At 63.5% G+C, this 19,265-nt stretch overlaps 1 protein-coding gene across 2 annotated transcripts; it reads left to right on the top strand.

Moving 5' to 3' along the window:
* The first annotated feature begins 8,346 nt into the window (after positions 1–8,346).
* Positions 8,347–18,002, top strand: MVD (mevalonate diphosphate decarboxylase). Of its 2 annotated transcripts, XM_075008820.1 has the most exons (10): positions 8,347–8,469; positions 9,221–9,291; positions 11,049–11,163; positions 11,769–11,915; positions 12,274–12,473; positions 13,094–13,168; positions 14,145–14,363; positions 15,853–15,968; positions 16,484–16,592; positions 17,317–18,002. In XM_075008820.1, exons 1-10 carry the CDS (start codon positions 8,400–8,402, stop codon positions 17,395–17,397), a joined length of 1,203 nt encoding a protein of 400 aa, XP_074864921.1. In that variant the 5' UTR covers positions 8,347–8,399; the 3' UTR covers positions 17,398–18,002. The 2 variants fall into 2 exon arrangements, with proteins under 2 accessions (XP_074864921.1, XP_074864922.1); XM_075008821.1 differs by lacking the exon at positions 11,769–11,915.
* Positions 18,003–19,265: the final 1,263 nt, after the last annotated feature.

Raw genomic sequence — 19,265 nt, 5'->3', positions numbered from 1 at the left:
CTGCACCCCAGGTGGCTGCCAGCTGTGGGAACTCTGGCCTGGAAGGAAGGGAGAACCACGCAGCCTGGTGGCTGGGAGCCAGCTGGGTGCAGGGTGCCCGGTGGTAGCCTCCACCACAAGAGCACCTGCTGGGGCTACATCTCAGCGAATCCCAGAATCCCAGGGATGGAAGGGCCTCAGGAGTCATCAAGCAGCAGTACAGCAGAAAGGGGCCTCGGGACTGCCGTGGATGAAGGGCTGGATATGAGTGAACGGTGTGTCCTTGCAGCCAAGGCGGCCAATGGCATATCAGGGTGCATTAGAAGGAGCACTTTGAACAGATCTAGAGAGGTGGTTGTTCCCCTCTATTCAGCACTGGTGAGGCCACATCTGGAGTATTGCGTCCAGTTCTGGGCCCCCCAGTATAGAAAGGATGTGGATGTGCTGGAGCAGGTTCAGTGCAGAGCAACGAAAATGATGAAGGGGCTGGAGCATGTGGCCTATGAGGAGAGGCTGAGGGATTTGGGCTTGTTTAGTTTACAGAAGGGAAGACTGAGGGATGATTTAACAGCAGCCTTCAACTTCCTGAAGGGGAGCTCTAAAGAGGAGGGAGAGAAACTGTTCTCAATGGTGTCAGATAGCAGCACAAGGAGCAATGGTCTGAAGCTGCAGAGGGAGAGGTGTAGGTTGGATAGTAGGAAAACACTCTTTCCCCAGGCGGGTGGTGAAGCACTGGAATGCGTTGCCTAGAGAGGTGGTGGATTCTCCATCCCTGGAGGTTTTTAAGTCTCAGCTTGACGAGGTCCTGGCTGGGATGACTTAGTGGGGGTTGATCCTGCTTGGGGCAGGGGGCTGGACTAGATGACCTCCTGGGGTCCCTTCCAGCTCTGTGATTCTCTGACCCGGCTCCCCGTGGGCCCATCCTACCGGCAGCCCAGAACCCTGCCAAGCTGCGCAGGCAGCCGGCTCCAGGGCCCTGCTTTGCCCCGGGGTGCTAGGCGCTGGAGGGGCCCTGCCCAGGGCAAGCCCCGCTTGGCAGCGGTGTGAGGGCAGCGAGGCAGGCCCGCCCCAGCCTGGGGTGCGGCTCAGGGCAGAGCAGGGCTGTGCGGCCCGGGCAGTGGGGGCTGATGTCCTGTTCCTGGCGCAGCAGGCGGATGTGGCTATTCTGGGCATCGGCCGGGTATAAATAGAGCCCCGGAGCACGAGGGAAGCTGTGTTGGGAAGGGAGCGCTATTTGCAGCACCGCAGGGCTAATCCCGGCCTTGCACCTGTCGCCGAGCGCGCAGCGGGGAAAGAATCTCGCAGGAGCTGGAATAACCGCGAATGTTTTCCCCTGGCCAGGCAGGGCTGGAAAACATGAGCAGGAGCGTACGGGCGTGGGGGGGGGCAGCTGCCAGGGGAGCCGCGTGGGAATGAATGAAGGAAAGTTCCCACCCTGCGGCTGCGGGGCCTGGGCTGTGCACAGCATGTGGGGCCTTCACCCCACAGCCTGTCCCCTGGGGTCCTGCACCCCTGGGGCTCTGCACCCCCCCGTCCTGTCCCCTGGGCTCCTGCGCCCCTGGGGCTCCTGCACCCCCCCGACCAGCCCACTCCTGGGGCTCCTGCAACCCCCCCGGCCCATCCCCTGGGCTCCTGCCCCCCGGCCTGCCCCCTGGGCTCCTGCACCCCTGAGGCTCCAGCACCCCCTGGGCTCCTGTCCCCCCGGGACTCCTGCACCTCCCCAGCCCATCCCCTGGGCTCCTGCCCCACCTGGCCCACCCCCTGGGGCTCCTGCCCCCCCCCGGCCAGCCCACTCCTGGGGCTCCTGCAACCCCCCCGGCCCATCCCCTGGGCTCCTGCCCCCCGGCCTGCCCCCTGGGCTCCTGCACCCCTGAGGCTCCTGCACCCCCTGGGCTCCTGTCCCCCCAGGACTCCTGCACCTCCCCAGCCCATCCCCTGGGCTCCTGCCCCACCTGGCCCACCCCTGGGCCTCCTGCACCCTCCCGGCCAGCCCACCCCCTGGGGCTCCTGCCCCCGCCCCCGGCCCGCCCACAGCCTGGGGCTCCTGCCCCCCAGGTCTGCCCACCGCCTGGGGGTCCTGCGCTCTGAGCTGACAGCAGTGATGCAGGAGGCTGGGCAGAGCTGCCAGGCTCCCAGAGCCAGGGGCAGGTAGGGGAACAATCTGCTGGTCTGCAAGCTGCACCGCTCCGTCGGTGGTTGTCCCCAGGGGAAGGGGGCCCGAGCTTCCTGCCTGCAGACCGATCCATGTCAGGCATTCACAGTGGGACGTGACCACCTAGGAAGCAGTAGGGCCCAAAGGGGTGGCGGGGTCCCAGGGGATCACAAGCTAAATCTGAGTCACCTGGGCCAGCCGGCTGCAAAACAAGCAAACCTCCCTGGGGGGTGTTCGGAGCGAGGCAGGAGACGCCTCCCGTCCGCTGCAGGGGCCTGAAGGGGTCTTCTGCGGAGGAGGGGGAGAAAAGTTTGTTCTCCCCGGGCCACTGAGGATAGGACAGGGGGCAGGGGGTTAGCCCGCAGTGGGGTGGGGGCTGGGCAGGTTGGACATGAGGAGAAGCCTCCTACCTGGCAGAGGGGCGAAGCACCGGAATAAATCGCTTGGGGAGGGGGTGGGCTGTCCAGGTGGGCTGTCCGGGGGAGGGCAGGAGCCTGAGGATGCAGGAGCCCTGGGGATGGGCTGGTTGGGGTGTGCAGGAGCCCAGGGAGTGGGCTGCTGGGGGAGGGGGGCAGGAACCCAGGGGGGGCAGGAATCTGGGGGTGGGCTGCCTGCGGGGGGCAGGAGCCCAGGGGGGTGGGCTGCATGGGGGCAGGAGCAGAGGTGGAGCAGGTTGGACACACACCTGCCAGGGCTGGTCTAGACGCTGCTTGACCCTGCCGCAGGGCAGGAGACCGGAGCCAGCGGCCTCTTGAGGTCCCAGCCCCGGTCCAGGATTCCTGCGGCTCAGCGCGGGTGGCGGACGCACAGCTCCGAGTCCGAGCCAGGCCCCGCTGGCCCCCAGCGCTCACCTGGTGCTTGCACTGGGACTCAGAGCTGAGCCTGGAAGGCCTGTGGCTGAGCTCTGGGCAGCCCTGAGGCCTGCAGGACTCCTGCCCAGCTGCAGGACTTCCCCTCCGGCTGCAGGAGTCCCGCCTGGCTGCAGGACTTCCCCTCCGGCTGCAGGACTCCCGCCTGGCTGCAGGACTTCCCCTCTGGCTGCAGGAGTCCTGCCTGGCTGCAGGACTTCCCCTCTGGCTGCAGGAGTCCCGCCTGGCTGCAGGACTTCCCCTCCAGCTGCAGGACTCCCCCCACATCTATCACCGGCAGGGGAAGGCGCTGAAGGCAACAGGGGCACCTGCCCTCGGCTCCAGAGAGGCAGACCCACATAGGACCGGCCTCTGGGGGCCTAGTGGGAGCAGCCCATGCTGCAGCCGGAGCCCCACTCCTGGAGCTCTGCCACGCCCAGATGCCAGAGCGATGGGCTCGTACCTTAGCGGCCAGCCCCACTGCTACAGTGCCTGCTCTTCGTGCCCCTGAGGGTTTGGGGGGGTCACCTGAGCTGCCCCCCACAGCCTTGCGCCCAGAGGCAGGCAGGTGAGCACGAGACACAGACAGCAAAGGGGGCGGCTTGGTGGAGGGAAGGCTTCTTCCTGCAGCGGCTTGTTAACCTGCGGAACTCCCCGCCCCAGGGCGCGGAGGGCAAGCCCATCCCCTGCCACACCTAGGGCCCGTCAGAAGTAGGCAGCCAGGGCTATAGGCCCAGGGGTCAGGCTGGCAGGGACGTTACGCCCTTGGCTTCAGGGCCTTAGCCACTTTCCAGCTGCCAGCAACCAGATGCTCCTACCTCCACTGCTGCCTGGGTCTGACTCCTGCCTCAGGTGCCGGCTGCTGCTGGGCACAGGAGGGACCTTCAGGAGCAAGGGCCAGGGCCGGGGCTGGGACTCAGGGCTTTGGGGTGCTCAGGAACCCGGCTCTGATCCGGATGGGACCCGATTGCCTTCTCCAGTGGGTGAGCGCCCACCCAGCCCAGGGCTTCCCCTTCGGCCTGCAGGGGACCCAGCCGGCCAAGGCCTGGGTGTGCTCTGCAAGGCTGCTATTCTTAGCAGAGCCCGGGAATCCAAGCTGGGCTATGTTTATCCCGGGGCTGGGGCCGGGTGTATAGCTCTGGGGAATACTTTCCACTGCGAGTGACTGGAGGATAAAAATACCCGCCCCGACCCCCCGGGCTGGCTGGGTGAATGAGGCTTTGGGGCACTCGTCACCCGCAGTTCTGGGCTCGGCTCCTGTAGTAAATACAGCGGCCAGTGTTTGCAGCTGCCTGTTTAGGAAAATCGTTAAGGCTGCTGGGCAGGCCGCACTGGGTAGCAGGGGCAGTCCCCCACCCCGCAGGCCTGGGGAGGGGGTCTCCTCTTCCAAGCAAGCCAGGGCTGAAACCCAGCTTCTGCCCCGGGGGATGGGGCAGCTGCTCTTTGGGGTAGGGGGTCTTCTGGTTTGCCTCCAGCTCCGAGCGGGCAGCAGTGGGACTCCTGCCTGTTCAAAGGTCAAGGAGTTCAGAAATGGCCAACACTGAATGAAGTGGGCCTGTCTGGCATGGCCAGAGGAGACCGCAAGGGGCATGGGGACGGCTGCGCGGGGGCAGACCAAGGGCCCTCCAGCCCAGGGTCCTGCCTGAGCGTGACCAGTGGCAGGTGCCCCAGAGGGAGCCAACAGAACAGGTAGTCAGTGAGGATCCCTCCTCTGTCCTCCATTTCCAGCCTCCGACAAGCAGAGGCCAGGGCCCCGTTCCTACCCAGCCTGGCTCACAGCCTTTGGGGGACCTGCCCTCCATGAACTTCTCCTGGTCTTTCTGGAACCCTGCTAAAGCCCTGGTGTTTGCCCCCTGCTCTGGCCAGGAGTTCCCCAGGCTGACTGTGCACTGGGTGGAGAAAATCTTCCTTTTGTTGCTTTCCTTTTGCAAAGTACTGCCAGTCACGCCAAGGGACTGACTGCTCCAAGCCACCAGTTCCCCAAGAAGCCAGGAGTCCAGGCCTTCGTTGGGCGGCCGGCAAAGCGACGCTGAGTGGGTCAGACTCCGGGGGAGGTGAGAAGAGGGCACAGCCAGAGTCACAAGCAAAGCTCTCCCTTCATACACACCTGCACCTCCCATTGCATCTGCTGGACACTGCTGCATGGTCCCCTTGCAGGTACCAAGGAGCTTGCAGGTACCAAGCTCTGACCAGCATGCTGCGTTCACGCCTGACTCACTGCTGTACCGGCTCGTCTGTGAGTGGCTCCCTGGCTGTCCCCTGGTCTCAGCTAGTCCTGACATCCCATGGACCTCCCCTAAGGCTGTCTTCCAGGAAAAGAGGCTGGGCCTGTCTCCACCTCCTCATGTCACCCAGCCCGACAGGCTGTGATGGGATACCAGAGGAAAGGAAAATGTAATTGTCATGTTCCTCATTCTCCAGGATGTTCCCCCCCAGCCTGGAGAAAGCCTTGGAGATTGGCCAGGCGGGTTCAAGGGTTAGAGCAGCCGGGATCCATCTCCCCGCTTCCAAACGAATTATGGCTAATTATTAGCACCCTGAGCAGAAGGAAAGGATCGAGGGGCTCGGTTTGAGCGCTCTGCTGTGGGCCCGGTATGCCAGCTCTGCGTGTCTGGAGCCCACCAAGCCAAGCCACTGGGTCATCTCACCAGGAATTACCCCAGCGCCAGAAAGTCCCTGGTGCCACAGAGCTGGAGAAAAGGGTCTCAGCTGCCCCCAGCTGGCAGCCTCCAGTGCAGGCCTGTACTAGGGAAAAGCAAGGCACAGGAGAAGGGCAGGTGTGTGCTGATTCTAGCCTGAGCTGCAGCTTGGCCTCTCTGCACCTGAGGGAGGCGATGGTAACTTAGGGCTGCTCTAATTTGCCCCAGGCCAGGCCAACTCCTGCAGCAGGCCAGGATCCAGGGGAGGCAGAGAGGGTATAAAACCAACTCACCCTTGTAGATGCAAAGTTCAGTGGCTGGCGGTGATGGGTTTCTCTGGACAAACTCGGCTGCTCTCTAGAGCCTGGCGGTGGGGTGGGGTGAGATGAGGACATCCCAGCTGAGCACCCACATGCATCCCTGCTGGTGCTGTTAGCAGGATAGGAGGGGGGTACAAGGGAGGCCGGGATCTGGGCCAGCCCTGGGCAGGGAAATCCCCCAGCAGGAGAACCCAGCTTAGCTCCTCTCTTCTCCCGACCCCTGCCCGAGGTCAGCATGTCCCGGGGGGTGGACAGGCCATGCCCAGCAGCCTGATGGGGGCACAGCTGGCAGGCACCAGAGCTGTGATGCTGCAGAGATCAGAGGATGCATGGGATGGTGCGGGAGAATGGACGGACGTTTTCCTGGCCTGGCCTCAGCGTCTCCCTTCCCTGTTTCACCCCGCTCAGCGCCCTGCGCCTGGACGGCACTACCCCAACTCACAGCCAAAGCCTGCACAGCGCCGGGGTCATTTCTCTGGGAAAGCCAGGCCCGAGGCATCACCTGCTGGGCAAGCCCACCCAGGCTGCCCCCAGCACCGGCTGCCTTGGCACTGGGGTGGGCCGGGGGGGCCTCTGTGGTGGGGTATTTGATACCAGCAGCATTCGCTGTTCAAAGGGGCAGAAGATGCAGCTGTAGCCCCCCCACCCACTTATGCGTCACTGTCCCACGGAGCGGCACCTGGAACACTTGCAGAGAGAGCGAATGACACCCCTCTACGGCCTTAGCTGAGAGCTGGCTGTCCTCTAGCTCAAATGCAGAGGTCCCAGGTTTGAATCCACCTGTCAGGGGTTGTACAGACACCTGCCTGGAGGTGGTGGTCCCGGCCTGTGGGCAAGATGCTATGCAGTGAGAGAAGTACAGAGGGGAGTGAGTTGTGCTGGGGGATGGGGTGATCAGGAGTAAACAGCACTTTAGATTTCAGAATCAGGAAGGGGGCCCACAACCTAGTCTTGTGCCAGGGCCCTCGAGGGTCATGTGACCCCGCCACTGTCAGGAAGGGAGCTGGCAGCTTGGCTCAGAGCCTGCACGTGTCAGCAGAGCTGGGTTGTATTCCCAGTTCACTGAGCGAGCTGGGACACAGCTCGGTGCCTCAGTTTCCCCATCTGCACAATGAGGCGACTGCTAGTGACCTATCTCCCCCTGAGCACCTTAATAGCGGGGCTGAGCTGATGAGTTTGGTCCTGCTTAGAGCAGGGGGCTGGACTCGATGGCTTTTTTAGGTCCCTTCCAGCTCTATCGTTCTGTGATTCTCTGATAAAGCCCTCTGAAACCATCGGATAGGCCACACATCAGCCCCAAGGCTGGTTTGGAGAAAATGAAGAGGAAATTGTAGCATTAATCCCACAGACGAGGACTGCATTCTGTCACCTGCAAAATGACCCTGTTAACCAGCAAAACTGTGAGGCTACCGGCTGCTCAGAGCCGAAATCTAGACGAGGCTATGTGATGTCAGAAGCAATCCAGGAGTTTTATAACCAACAAATCGCATGTTCTTTTCATGTGCCTCCTGGTGCCTGAGCCACCAGGGTGTGGAGGGGGCGGGACATTTTAGTTCCTCTGCAGCCAGGAAAGCCAGACCCTGACTCCTGTGAAATGCAGGCTGGCAGTTCCCACCTGATCCCATGACTCCGGATGCTGGGGCTTTCGAAACCTGAGGACCCCTGTGGTTTTGGGCAGCATTTGGACAGCTCAGCTGCTGGCCAGCATGAGCGGCTCAGACCCGGCTATGGGCACTGCCGCTCCCCTGGCCAAGGCCCCCCTATGCTGCAAAGTTCCCCAAACCCGCCCAAAGGCACAAGAGCCACAATGCAAAATCTTGAGCGCTGGCAACCCTGCCACCCCAGCTCTCCCGGCCCTGCAGGCGGCTCAGGCTGCTGCAGGACCAGCCCCTGACTCCAGCCAGCAACCCCCCACCCCTGCCTGGGGTTTGCCTACAGCATCATGGCCAACACTGGAGCCCTAGAGCCTGCATGCAGCTGGGGGCTAGCTGCCGCACTGCGCATGTGCGCGATGTTCCCCTCACAAATATGGCACCTGGCGCGACCGTAGCAACATTCCCCCCCTGCGTGTGACAGCTAATCCCTGCCGGGGGGGAAACATGAGCCCGGCGCTGCCAGCGTTCCTCCTGCCGGGAGTGGACTCGTCCATCTTCCGATCCCTCCCATTGGCGGAGAGACCCAGGAGGGAGCGGGGCCGATTCTCATTGGACGTGGCTGTGGCAGCTGGTGTGACGTTAGCCAATCCGCTGCCATCAGCTGATGGGTGTGTCGTGCCGGGCAGACACGTGTGGGAGGGTTAGTGCCTGCCGGGTCGCGGCGCGGCACGGGTCGGCTGGGCTGGGCTGGGCTCGGTTCGGTTCGGTTCGGTGCGGTGGGACGGGACGGGACGGGACGGGGCAGGGCAGGGCAGGGCAGGGCAGGTGCTCCTTCTCCGGCTCTTGCAGCCCGGTGCTGCGCGGCCATGGCCGAGGAGACGCCCCTCACCGTGGTGACCTGCACAGCCCCCGTCAACATCGCTGTCATCAAGTACTGTGAGTCTGCGCCGCACCCCCGGCCGGGGGTTAGGGGCCATGGGCCGGGGCCACGGACCAAGGAAGCTCCTGAACCCCCTTCTCTCTCCCCGACACCTCCCTTTGGGCCTGGCTGGTGCACGGTCCCTGGCGCAAAGGGAGGGGGCCCAGCAGTCACCCCAAAAGGCCCTGCATCTGGGAGCCAAGTGAATTCCGAAGCCGCGGTCTCGCCAGCCCTGTTTGCTGTAGCTGCTTCCTGGCAGACCAAGCCGGGTCCCCTGGAAGTGGCTTTTGTGTGCGTCTTTCTTCTGGCGTTATTGGGCTCCTCTGGCCGGCGTGCGCTGGGGCCACTGCTGAAGCAGGGGCCGCGTGATTCACAGGGATGAACAAAGGGGGAAGCAAGCTGGTGTGCCCCAGTGCGGCCGGCTGGAGGCTGAGCTCTGGTGCTGTCAACTCCCTTGGCAGCGTGGCCGCAGCGCAGGCCTGGTGCCGCCTGACCGCTAAGCCTGGTGGCCCCACTCCCAGCCCTGGTTGGCACTCGGTCCCCTGTACTCCACCCCACATGCACATTTCTTACAGGTACTGCTCTATCACTGCCCCCTGCCTGGAGCCCTCCCAGGGAGGTAGTTGCCACAGGCCTCTAGTACCTGTAAGAGTACCTTATAGTACCTGTAAGAAATTTAAGTTACTTTCACCCTGGCTGGTGACTTTTTAACATGGCAGGCGGGTGGGCGGGTGCTTGGGGCTGATTTTGCCCTCTGATCTCTACCAGGGGGGAAGCGAGATGAAGAGCTGATTTTACCCATCAATTCCTCTCTGAGCGTCACCCTGCACCAGGATCAGGTGGGTGTGAACTGGTAACCAAAGCCTGGTGGAGATGCTGCTCGGGCGTGAGTCTGAGCTGCGGCTGCTGGAGGGGAGGTGGTTAGTGCTGGGACCGGAGCTGCCAGTAGGGTTTCATCTGCAAAACAGCAGTCGCTCTTCTGGGAACTGTCAGGCAAATGGTCAAGGAACCGCGTGGTAATTGTCTTCCCAGAGAGGCATGGGGGTGGTTTGCCATGAAGTGTAATTTTCTGTAAGTCTTGTTATCAATGCGTCCTAGAAATCTTCCCCATCTCTACTCTGTGGTGGTGTCTAGTGCATTCCCCCAGGACCACTGCGTGACTGTCTCCAGTGGTGCTTGTCCCTTGGGGGAATATTCCACAGCTTCCTGACACCCGGTGTTAGGCTAAATATCAGGAACAAGTCCTGTGTTTTCCCTGATGTGAATCTCATTTGGCCCAGTTCATCCCGTGGTGTAATCTTGACTTCCCCGGAGCTCAGCCGAGTCACCTTTGGCCCTTTATTTTCAGACCTGGGTGTACTGTGATCCGTCTGTAGTACCCAGAGGTACTGAGCCCTCATACTAGGGTGCGTGACGTCTCTGCTCTACAGCCTTGGCTGAGACCAGCTGGCCTTTAGCTCATGCAGTAGACCACAGGGCTTTAGCCCCTGTGAGCACAGGTTCAATCCCTGGTACCTGCAGCCTGGGTCTGTTGGTGTTACATGTCCCTCTGCAGTGTTTGAAGTGGCACAGGGCTGGGAGACGTGCATCCAGCCATGTGTTAGCTCCTCACGTCCCTGCTAGGCGAGGTGGGCACAGCCTGGTGGAGAAGGAGGGACCTGGGATTCAGAGGGCTCTCCCATCAGCACAGGGCCAGGGCTGAAATGCTGCCTCCTCTTGGCTGACTTGTTGCACCTCAGCTCCAAATAGACACCTAGTTTAAAACGCCCTTCTAGGGACTTGAAGGCGCCTCTGCCAGAAAGGTGCGAGACTCCAGCCTGCCTGTGCTTGTCAGCAATGCGGCTTCCCAGTTTGAAATGTTGCCCTTGGAGGGAGTATGGCCTCATGGCTGTAACAGCAGGGTTTTCTCCCAAGCTCTGCCACTGGCTTGCTTCCTGTGGCCTTGGCTCAGTCACTTCCCAATTCAGTGCCTCAGTTTCCCTGGGTGTAAAGTGGGGGCGATAGCCCCAGGTGGCAGGTAAATACTGTGCAGCTGTGGGAGCCCCAGTAAGGTAGGCAGGGGTGTGAATATGAAGCTTTCCTTATTAGTCTAGCAAAATGTGTAGGCCACTGCCCTGAGGGCTGAGGAGGTGGGGAAACCTGTCTTTCACGCTGCGTGTGCCTGGGATTACGGAGGAGCCATGTTGTGAAACAAAGTAAACTGTGCAGCATCGGTTCCCCTGTTCTGCAGGGCCAGGTGGCAGCCTTTGCAGCGAGGAGGTGGCGAGGGGCTCTGGGGGGCAGGGTGCTGGACTGGCAGTAGGAAGATCAGGGTTCTAATCCCACCTCTGCCCCTAGCCCCTGTTGACCTTGGGCAAGTCTGTTCCCTACCCACCAGGGGCCGGTCACTCTGCCTGCATACAGCACGTGGCCCCATTGGAGCCTTTCAGCGCTAACGTGACTGAGAGTAGTTGCCATGAACTAGATGCATTCTGGGCTTTCGTCCTACTTGATTCAAGTTGAGGTGGGCAAGGGGGTTCCAGGTGGCTAAATCTCAGCATGTGCTTGTAAGTCTTACCAGGCTGCAGCTCAGCCTCCTCCGATCTCTCCCTCACAGCTTAAAACCACCACCACGGCCGCCATCAGCAGAGACTTCAAAGAGGACCGGCTCTGGCTGAACGGGGAGGAGGCTGACGTCCAGCACCCACGGCTGCAGTCCTGCTTGCGGGAGAGTGAGTCTGTGGTGGGGGTGGGGCAGGGCAGGCCCAGCCAGCTGGGTGGGAGCCCCCACCTCTCCCTTGCATGGGCAGTGCCATGTGCCCTCGGGGGACCCTCTCCTGGCTGATCAGAGAACTGCGTGGTCTGTTCTAGTGGTCACAATCCACACCTGGGGGGCAGTGGAAGGGAGCAGGGCCTGTCTTCTGCAGGGAAGGCAGGTGGCCAAGGTCTGTCCCGGTCCCTCAGGATTTTTGGATAGCTCCAAGTTGCAAGGGGGCATGATCCCTGCTAAGTGTGCGTGGTACCACCCTACAATGCCCTCACCTTGGCTTCCTGGGGTCCATTCCCAGCTGTCCCACTGAGTCCCCATGTGACCCTCCGGTGTTGCCGCCCTGCTGCGTGCCTCAGTTTCCCCACTGTAAATTCCTCCCTTGCCCCCAGGCCCAAGTGGTTAATTCCAGCCACAGCAGCTGGTCCAGGCTCTGTGTGGGAAGGGTGAGTCGGTTCCTATCCGTAGATCTGCCACCCCCAGCTCAACCCCTATAAAACCCACAGCGGGGTGGGGGGGGGGATCAGGTGCCCCCTCAACATCTCAGCCCCTCTCTGCTCCTGCCGACAGTGCGCCGCCTGGCCAGGAAGCGGAGGGGGGGCAGTGCTGGGGCCGCAGCCCCCCTCAGCCTGGCCTACAAAGTGCACATCGCCTCGGTGAACAACTTCCCCACGGCGGCTGGCCTGGCGTCCTCAGCAGCAGGGTATGCCTGCCTGGGTGAGTGCGGGCATGAGCCCTGTTGCCCCAGCTCTTAGGAGAGGGCAGTCTGCTGCTGCTACCTGCCCTGGGCTTCGCCCCGCCACTCTGTGGGGAGATGCTGAGCTGTCCTCCCCTACACCTCAGCTCTGTGGTGGGGACGCTGGAGCTATGTGCTCCTGGTTTTGAGCTCCTCTGTGCCCCTTCTCCCCTGCCCCGGAGGGAGGAGTGTCCCCATCCCCATGCCCTGCACCAGGCTGTCCCGCTGCCTCCTTCCTGCCCGGGCTCTGGGCCATGCTGCGGTGGGGTCAGGAGGGAGCCCCCGGGGCCAGGGAGCAGGTCTGCCCTGGTGCTGAGCCCTGCCCGTCTCGTGGCCCAGTGCACACCCTGGCCCGGCTCTACGGCGTGGAGGGCGAGCTCTCCGAGGTGGCCCGCCAGGGCTCGGGCAGCGCCTGCAGGAGCATGTTCGGGGGCTTCGTGCAGTGGCTGATGGGGGAGCGGCCTGACGGCAAGGACAGCGTTGCCCAGCAGGTGGCGCCGGAGACGCACTGGCCAGAGCTCAGGGTGCTCCTCCTGGTGGTGAGTGAGTCTGGTCGCGCCCCCGGGTCGGGGCATCCGGAGCGCGGGGAGGGCAGGAAAGGCATTATGGGATGGCGAGGGGAGCGCGAGAGCCAATGGCTGCTTCACCGCCGGGAGCTGGGTCCTGGGCGCTTTCCGTCCCGGCTCTGGAAGGGAAGTGTGGTCCAGTGGTTAGAGCAGGGCGCTCTGTATCAGAGTCCCGGGTTCTGCGCCAGCCTCTCTCATTTACTAGACGGGGGGCAAGCCCTGCCCGCTCCCTGGGGTCCTTTTCCACCTGTCCCCGGCCCAGCCCCGGGGGTGCATCTGCAGGGGTTGCGTTCCCGACAGGACGCAGGGCAGTAGGACGCTCGCAGGCAGGGCCTGAGAACCTGTCGGCCCAGACCTGGGCTCTGGGGTGTGCTGCCCTTGCTGAGCCCACGCTTGGCAGGGAGAGCAGCTGTGCAGGGGGGCGGGGGGTTAGGTGGGAGGTACTGCCCACTGCGTTGTACTTGGGGTGGGGCGGCTGGCCGGCCCCTGGCAGAGACCGCCACTCCCCAGGCGGCTGGGGCTGCTGCGCTTTCCCATGGGCCGGGAAAGCCCTAGGGCGGGCTGATGCCAGGTGCTCTCTGCCCCGCCGGCAGGTGAGCGCAGAGAAGAAGCCCGTGGGCAGCACGGCTGGGATGCAGACCAGCGTGGACACCAGCCCCTTGCTGAAGGTACGAGGCCGGCGCCTGTTCTCCGGCCTGTGAATCACGGGTGGCAGGGGGACAGCAGTGGAGTGGGCAGGTGGTTCATCCAGCTGCTTCTGTGGTGCTTGGCAGGGGAGAGAGTTTGGAATACACCACGGCACTCAAATAAACCCCAGAGGAAGGGGGCCTGCTGCTGCCTTTCCCAGCTTCTCCATGCTCCTGTCCCAGGGGGGCATGGAACTTACCAGATCTACACTCTCCTGCTCCGGGGCCTGAGCTGTCCTCTGGCTAGCGCCAGCCGGGAAGGAGTGGGTTAGCTTGTCCCTGGTGTTTGCAGGCCTCGTGGGCCTGGTGCCGGCTCCCGCTGAATCTGCCGGAGCTTTGAGTGCAAGTGTTGGTGCTTTTCCAACTCCCTCCACTGCAGCGAGTCCCTGGGGAGTGCCTGACTGTGCTCGGAGAGGCAGCTGGCTGCCGGCGGGGCCGGGTGGCTCCATGTCTCTTCCTGGGGGGCTGCGGGATCCGTGGGCATCGCCTGCCTCCGTGGCAGGGTTTTACCAGCGGGTGACTGGGCTCTGCCCAACTGACCACGGCCGAGTCTTCACGCAGCTGCCAGCACGGCACTGGCTGTTACCGGCTCAGCCAACGGCAGCGCTGTGCCGTGGCAGCGGGGTCTTGGGAGCCCCTTGCAAGCTGGAGCGCTGATTGGATTCCAAGGGCGGGAGGGAGACCTGTCCCTTCAAAGCAGCCCGGCCCGGCAAGAGCAGCCCCAGGCGGGGAGGGAATGGAAGCTCTCGGCTGTCTTGTGCAGCTCTACCGTCTCGGCCCGTCTCAGGACTTGGCCGCGTGTGCCGGGGCCGTCCTGGGAGCAGCGCCTCCCTGGGGCCGAGAGCGGCCCGGCGTCGGGGCTGGTGCCGGCCGTCCCTCGTGGGATGAGGGCCCAGGGAGGCGGCACCGGTGTCTCCCCCTCCCCCTGCTCCCCGTGACCAGCTGTCGCCCGCCGCAGCATCGTGCCGAGGCGGTGGTGCCACAGCGCCTGGCTCGGATGATCCAGTGCACCCAGCAGCGTGACTTCGAGGGCTTCGGCCGGCTGACCATGCAGGACAGTAACCAGTTCCACGCCACCTGCCTGGACACCTTCCCTCCCATCTTCTACCTCAGCGACGCCTCCCGGCGCGTCATTGCCCTGGTCCACCGCTTCAACGCCCACCACGGCAAAACCAAGGTGGGCTCGCAGCGGGACCCGGCCGGCGCTGGCACTGGCACTGGCACCTGGGGCAGGGCCTGGCTCAGAGCGGGGCTGCTCCTTGCCCAGGCCCCGGGGGTGGGGGTGGGGCTGGGGCGTGAGCGGCGGAGCCCTGTGGTCAGACTGGCGTCTGTCCGCTCCCAACACATGGGAGGTGCTGGCAGAGCCATTGGCTGCCCCGAGATCTCCCAGGCTGACTCTGCAGTGCCAGGCAGCCGACTTCCTCTGAGCCACGGGGACGGGCAGCCAGCTGTTCGGGGCTATGCGGAGCTTGGGGCCCCTTGCCTGGCCTCGTCGCAGGCGCCGTGGCAGGGGAGCTGCACTTCTCAGCTGGCCCCGACCTGCTGCAGCAAGAGAGGGCTGGGGAGTCCTTTCTCCACAACGCAGTCCTGGGGCAGCTGGCACGTCAAACCCTGAGCCTCAGCCCCTGCCCAGCCCCACTGCTCCCATCCTCTGCCCAGCCCTGAGCCCCCCAAATCCCTCGGTCCCTTGCCCAACCCCTTCCCACACTGACCCGCTTGGCCCCACCCCACCCCACCCCACATCACCTCCCTCCAGGTCAGTGCACACAAACTGCATTCCGCACACGGGTGTTCCAAAAGCAGCAGGAGCGTGGCCGGGGCGCGCAGAGACCTGGTCGGACAGACCCCAGGGACCCAGAGGATTTCCCCAAGAGGATGGCGGGAGCTGAGCGAGTTTTGCCCAGCTCCCCCGGCCCGCAAAAGGCCCCCGCGGCTGTAGCTTGGAGCAGCGCACAGAGCTCTGGGGGTGCAGGGCCCTGAAGATGTTGCTTCCAAACTTAGGGCAGGGGCCAGGGTGCCGGGGCAGGGCAGCCAACAGGAGCTGACTGCAGGAGGTCACTGCCTAGCAGCAAGAGCCCCACAGAGCACTGCCAGGCCTGCCCGTCTCTAGCAGATGAAACCTCCCCGTGGGAGCGACTTACCCGGCTTCTCCCGAGACCAGCCTGCAGCGCTCCGTCCCCGTCCCCGGCTGCTCTGGGAAGGGTGTGGGACGGCCGAGCAGCAGGCGGGCATGTCGATGAGGTGCTGTTGCCTCTGGTGTGTCGGGGGTGGGCGTATCTCTCTGCCCTGGCCCGAGATGCTGTGTTTGGGGTTTCCTGCGGTGCTGGGTGTTGTCCGTGAATGCCAGGTCTTGCAGAGCCCTGGGCAGGGTCTGTCTGCCCATCTGGCCGTGCCAGCCCCGTGGCAGGGGTTGGGAACGTGCCTCTCGCTGGAGGTGGTTGAAAGAGGAAGCGGTTGCCAGGAACCTGCTCTGTGAGAGTTTCTGGTCAGCCCCATTCACCCGCCCCCAAATGCCCTGCGCTGGTGCAGTGGTACAGCAGGGCACTGGGGGTGCAGATGTGCCCTGGGGTTGCGGGTGTGTGTGAGGTGCAGGGCACCGGGCGTTGAGGACCGGGGAGAGGTGCCCATGTTCCAGAGCAGCACTGAGCGTACCTGCTCCCTGGCAGGTGGCTTACACCTTCGACGCCGGCCCCAACGCCGTGATCTTCACCCTGGCCGACACAGTGGCCGAGTTCGTGGAAGTGGTGAAACGCAGCTTCCCTCCGGAGGCTAACGGAGATGAGTAAGTTGTCACACGCGCCTGCCCGCCCACCCCGGCCGATCAGCCAGTGCGGAGGGATGGGGATGGGCGTAGCAGTGGCTGTGGGTCGGGACTGCAGCACCAGCAAAGGAGTCTAGGGGGCATGGGGGAGACAGACGATGCTGGCCAGGGTTGGGGCTGGGGGCAGTGTGTGGGGTGGAGGGCGAGGCGGGTGGGAAGGGCTGTACCCGCAGTACTGAGGGGGTGGGGGAGCCAGCTGGAGCAAGCCACCAGTGTCTCGAGCCGCTGCCGTTCTCAGCTCTGGTGCTGCGGTCCGCTTCTGGGGGCGTGTCACCGCTGCAGGCCCTGGGAGCAGCCGGAGGGCATGGGGGGGCTGCACTAGGGGACGTCGGGGGCCAGACTCAGGCGGGAGCTGCGGGAGCTGTTCCGGAGAGGGTGGTGGTGAGAGCCGGGCGGGGGCGGTCCAAGGCCTGGGAGGGCAGCGATTCCCAGCCTGGGGCTGTTTGCTGACACCCCGCCCCCCGGTGTGCCCCCAGGTTCCTGAAGGGGCTGCCGGCTGGGCCCGCCTCGCTCCCGGGGGAGCTGCTTTCCACCGTGGTGCAGGAGCCGGTTCCGGGGGCCATCCGGTACATCCTGCACACGAAGGTATGGCCTGCGGGGGGGATCGCAGACTCAGGCCTGTCCACGCTGGGGGGCTGTAATGAGGCAGGCAGCCAGGCTGGGACGAAGCCGTGCGTGCCTGGCCTGTAACGGGGCTGGTCTGTTTGACTCTCCTCTGTGTCTCTGGCCGCACTCTGACCCCCAGGGTCTGAACTAGGGGTGTTGAAAGCAGGCGGGGGGCTTGAGGCCTCCTCTCCCAGCCCCACTGCAAATGCCCCCTTTCAGGCTGGCCCCGTGTGCGGGGAGGTGGGCCCCAGACCCTGAGCGCTGGGCATGCAGAGCTCTTCCCCCAGCAGCTGGCCCTGCCCCTCGCCAGCACCTGCTTTCTCTTCCTCTGGCCGGACGAAAGCGCCCGACTCCCCTGCCCGTCAGCTGTGGGGAGTCGGGGCCTGGGGGCGTCACGTGGCTCCAGCTGAGGGGTTGGCCGGTGCTGGTTGAGAGGGAAGCAGTGCATGATGCAGGGGGTCCCGGGGTTAAATCCAGTGCATGCCCCTCCGTGGGCAGGCAGGCTGCTGGGCAGGCTTTGTCCTCCCAGGCTGGACCTTGTGGTCACCGGCCGCTGCCCGGACGCGCAGTGCAGAAGGCAGGATGCTCATGGGGGCTTTTGTCTCAGCTCCCCCACGGGCGAGGCATCGGCGCGTCCCCGTGTCTGGGTACAGCCGCCCTCCCCTGCGCCCCTCTGCGACACGTGCGCCTCTTCCTCTCCCAGCCAGGGCCCGGGCCTCAGCAGCTGGACGATCCCACCCTGCATCTACTGGGGACGGACGGGCTTCCCCGGCCCAGCGCCTGAGCAGAGCAGCCGTCCGGCGCCCTCAGCCACTGGGAGCTGGGAACCTGCGTCGTGGCACACCGGTTCAGCAGCTGGCGGGCAGCAGAGTGGAAAGGCGGTCGGAACGTGGCCCTGGGGAATCGATCCCAGCAGAGCTGGGGGTGCCGAGGCGGGGAACAGCACCACGGACCAAAGCTCCCTTGCAGAACACAGGCAGCTGGGCCAGGGCAGTGCCGGCCTCCCACTGCTGCCCACCCAGTGCCTTTCCCCCATGCGCCGGCGCTTGGAGTCCCTCTCCACGCTGCCAGAAAAGGAGAGCAGCTGTGCTGAGGCTGCCCGTCTGCTGGGGCGAGGACTGAGGCTCCTGGACAAACCACCATTGGGTACCAACAGCCCCGGACTCGTCTGAAGAGGCCTGATCTGGACTGACCTAGAGATGAAGGTCTTTTACCTCTCCCTTACCACCTGGTGCTGTCTCTGGTAGGCATTGTGTTCCCCAGCCCCACCGAGCACGGTGCCCCACACCGCTCAGGTGCTAGACTGTCGAGCAAGAGGCATAACTTGGAAGCGTCCCTTGGTGGTGGTCAGGTGTAAAGGCCCATGAATAGAACTCTGTGAACCCAGAAGTGTCGGGTCGTTGGTTACATCCCGCTCGACGGCCCTTGGGTTCGCTGGGATCCTGCAGGAGGTACCAGGGCGCTGAGAAGAGGCGAGAAACGAGGCAGGTTAAATTTCTGTGTCACGTTAGCAGTGCTAACCACTCCAATCCCACCAGGTGTGTTTTGGGCTGATTCCTCGGTGATGCTGCAGTTACTGCAGCAAACAGGAGTGAAACGCCTGGTCTGTGGGGCAAATTCCAGTTGCTGTGTCTGCCTCCTAGTACCATATGGTGTTCCAGCAGTAGGAGTGGTTTTCCATTTCCCCTCTTAACAACACTCCCACCTAATTCCTATCAGTATTGCGATGCTGTGGGCTGTTCAGCAGCTGCCATGTTCCACCCCAGAGACAGCTGCATTTCAGAGGCAGCGAGTGACCACTGGTGTAAGTACAGCCGCTCCAGCACTTCCAAGGGAAGATGCATGCCATCCAGTAGTTCCAGCAACTTTATTCTTCAGAATCTTTTCCTAATGTCCCATCCCAACTTCTGCAGTTGCTTGTTCCTGAACAGCTTCTGCTCCTTCTGAGACACCCTTCTGCTCCCTGCGTGCTGTGACCAGCGCCTGCTGGCTTGGCATGAGTTTGGCTGTGGGCTGCCTGCCTGGCGGGTGGCTCTTTTAAAGCCTGTAGCTCATTCCAGCAGCTTTTGGCTGCTCTTCTCTGCATGCCCTGGGTCCCTCTCACCAGCCTTTCGCACTGTGCCTGGAGACGGTGTTCCCTGGGAGCTGAGTACCTGGGTGACTGCTCAGCACAGGTTTGGGTGCTGCCCAGCTGATTAGCAGCACCTCCACCCCTGGCAGCCTGTGTTTCTGTTGGTGGTGCTGATCTGTGCCTGCCCTGCTGCACATAACAATTTATTCTGCCTGGGAAAGATGAAAATTAGAGGGACCCCTGCCTGGGACCATGGCTCATCCTGAAAGGCTGGGGTGAAGGTTGCTGTGGGAATGGTGATGCCATGGCGGGGGCTTAGGAAGGGCAGCAGAAGCAATGCGTGAGCTGGGTTATGCCAGCGCCTGCGTTAGGGTAACAGTGTAAGAGGCAAGCCCAGCACTCCGGCTGCAGCTCTGCATGAGGTCGTGGCCGGGGGCTCTCGGTGAAGGGCCGGCAGAGAGCTTGCTGGGCGGGGAGGAAAGGGGGCGATGGAGGAAAGGAAGCAGGAAGAGTTTGCTGTGACAAAGGAAGCAGGGGGCTACCACAGGCTGCAGCCCTCTCAGCCAAGGAGGAACTGCCTA

The sequence above is a fragment of the Carettochelys insculpta genome, chromosome 14 (assembly GCF_033958435.1).
Source record: "Carettochelys insculpta isolate YL-2023 chromosome 14, ASM3395843v1, whole genome shotgun sequence".
Taxonomy (NCBI): domain Eukaryota; kingdom Metazoa; phylum Chordata; order Testudines; family Carettochelyidae; genus Carettochelys; species Carettochelys insculpta.
This window is presented reverse-complemented; position numbering and strand designations above follow the sequence as displayed.

Coding starts and splice junctions, on each gene's coding strand:
- MVD (XM_075008820.1), top strand. CDS start 8,400: ATGGCCGAGGAGACGCCCCTCACCGTGGTGACCTGCACAGCCCCCGTC. Junction 9,292..11,048: donor TCACCCTGCACCAGGATCAG/GTGGGTGTGAAC, acceptor TCTCCCTCACAG/CTTAAAACCACCACCACGGC. Junction 16,593..17,316: donor GGTACATCCTGCACACGAAG/GTATGGCCTGCG, acceptor TTCCTCTCCCAG/CCAGGGCCCGGGCCTCAGCA.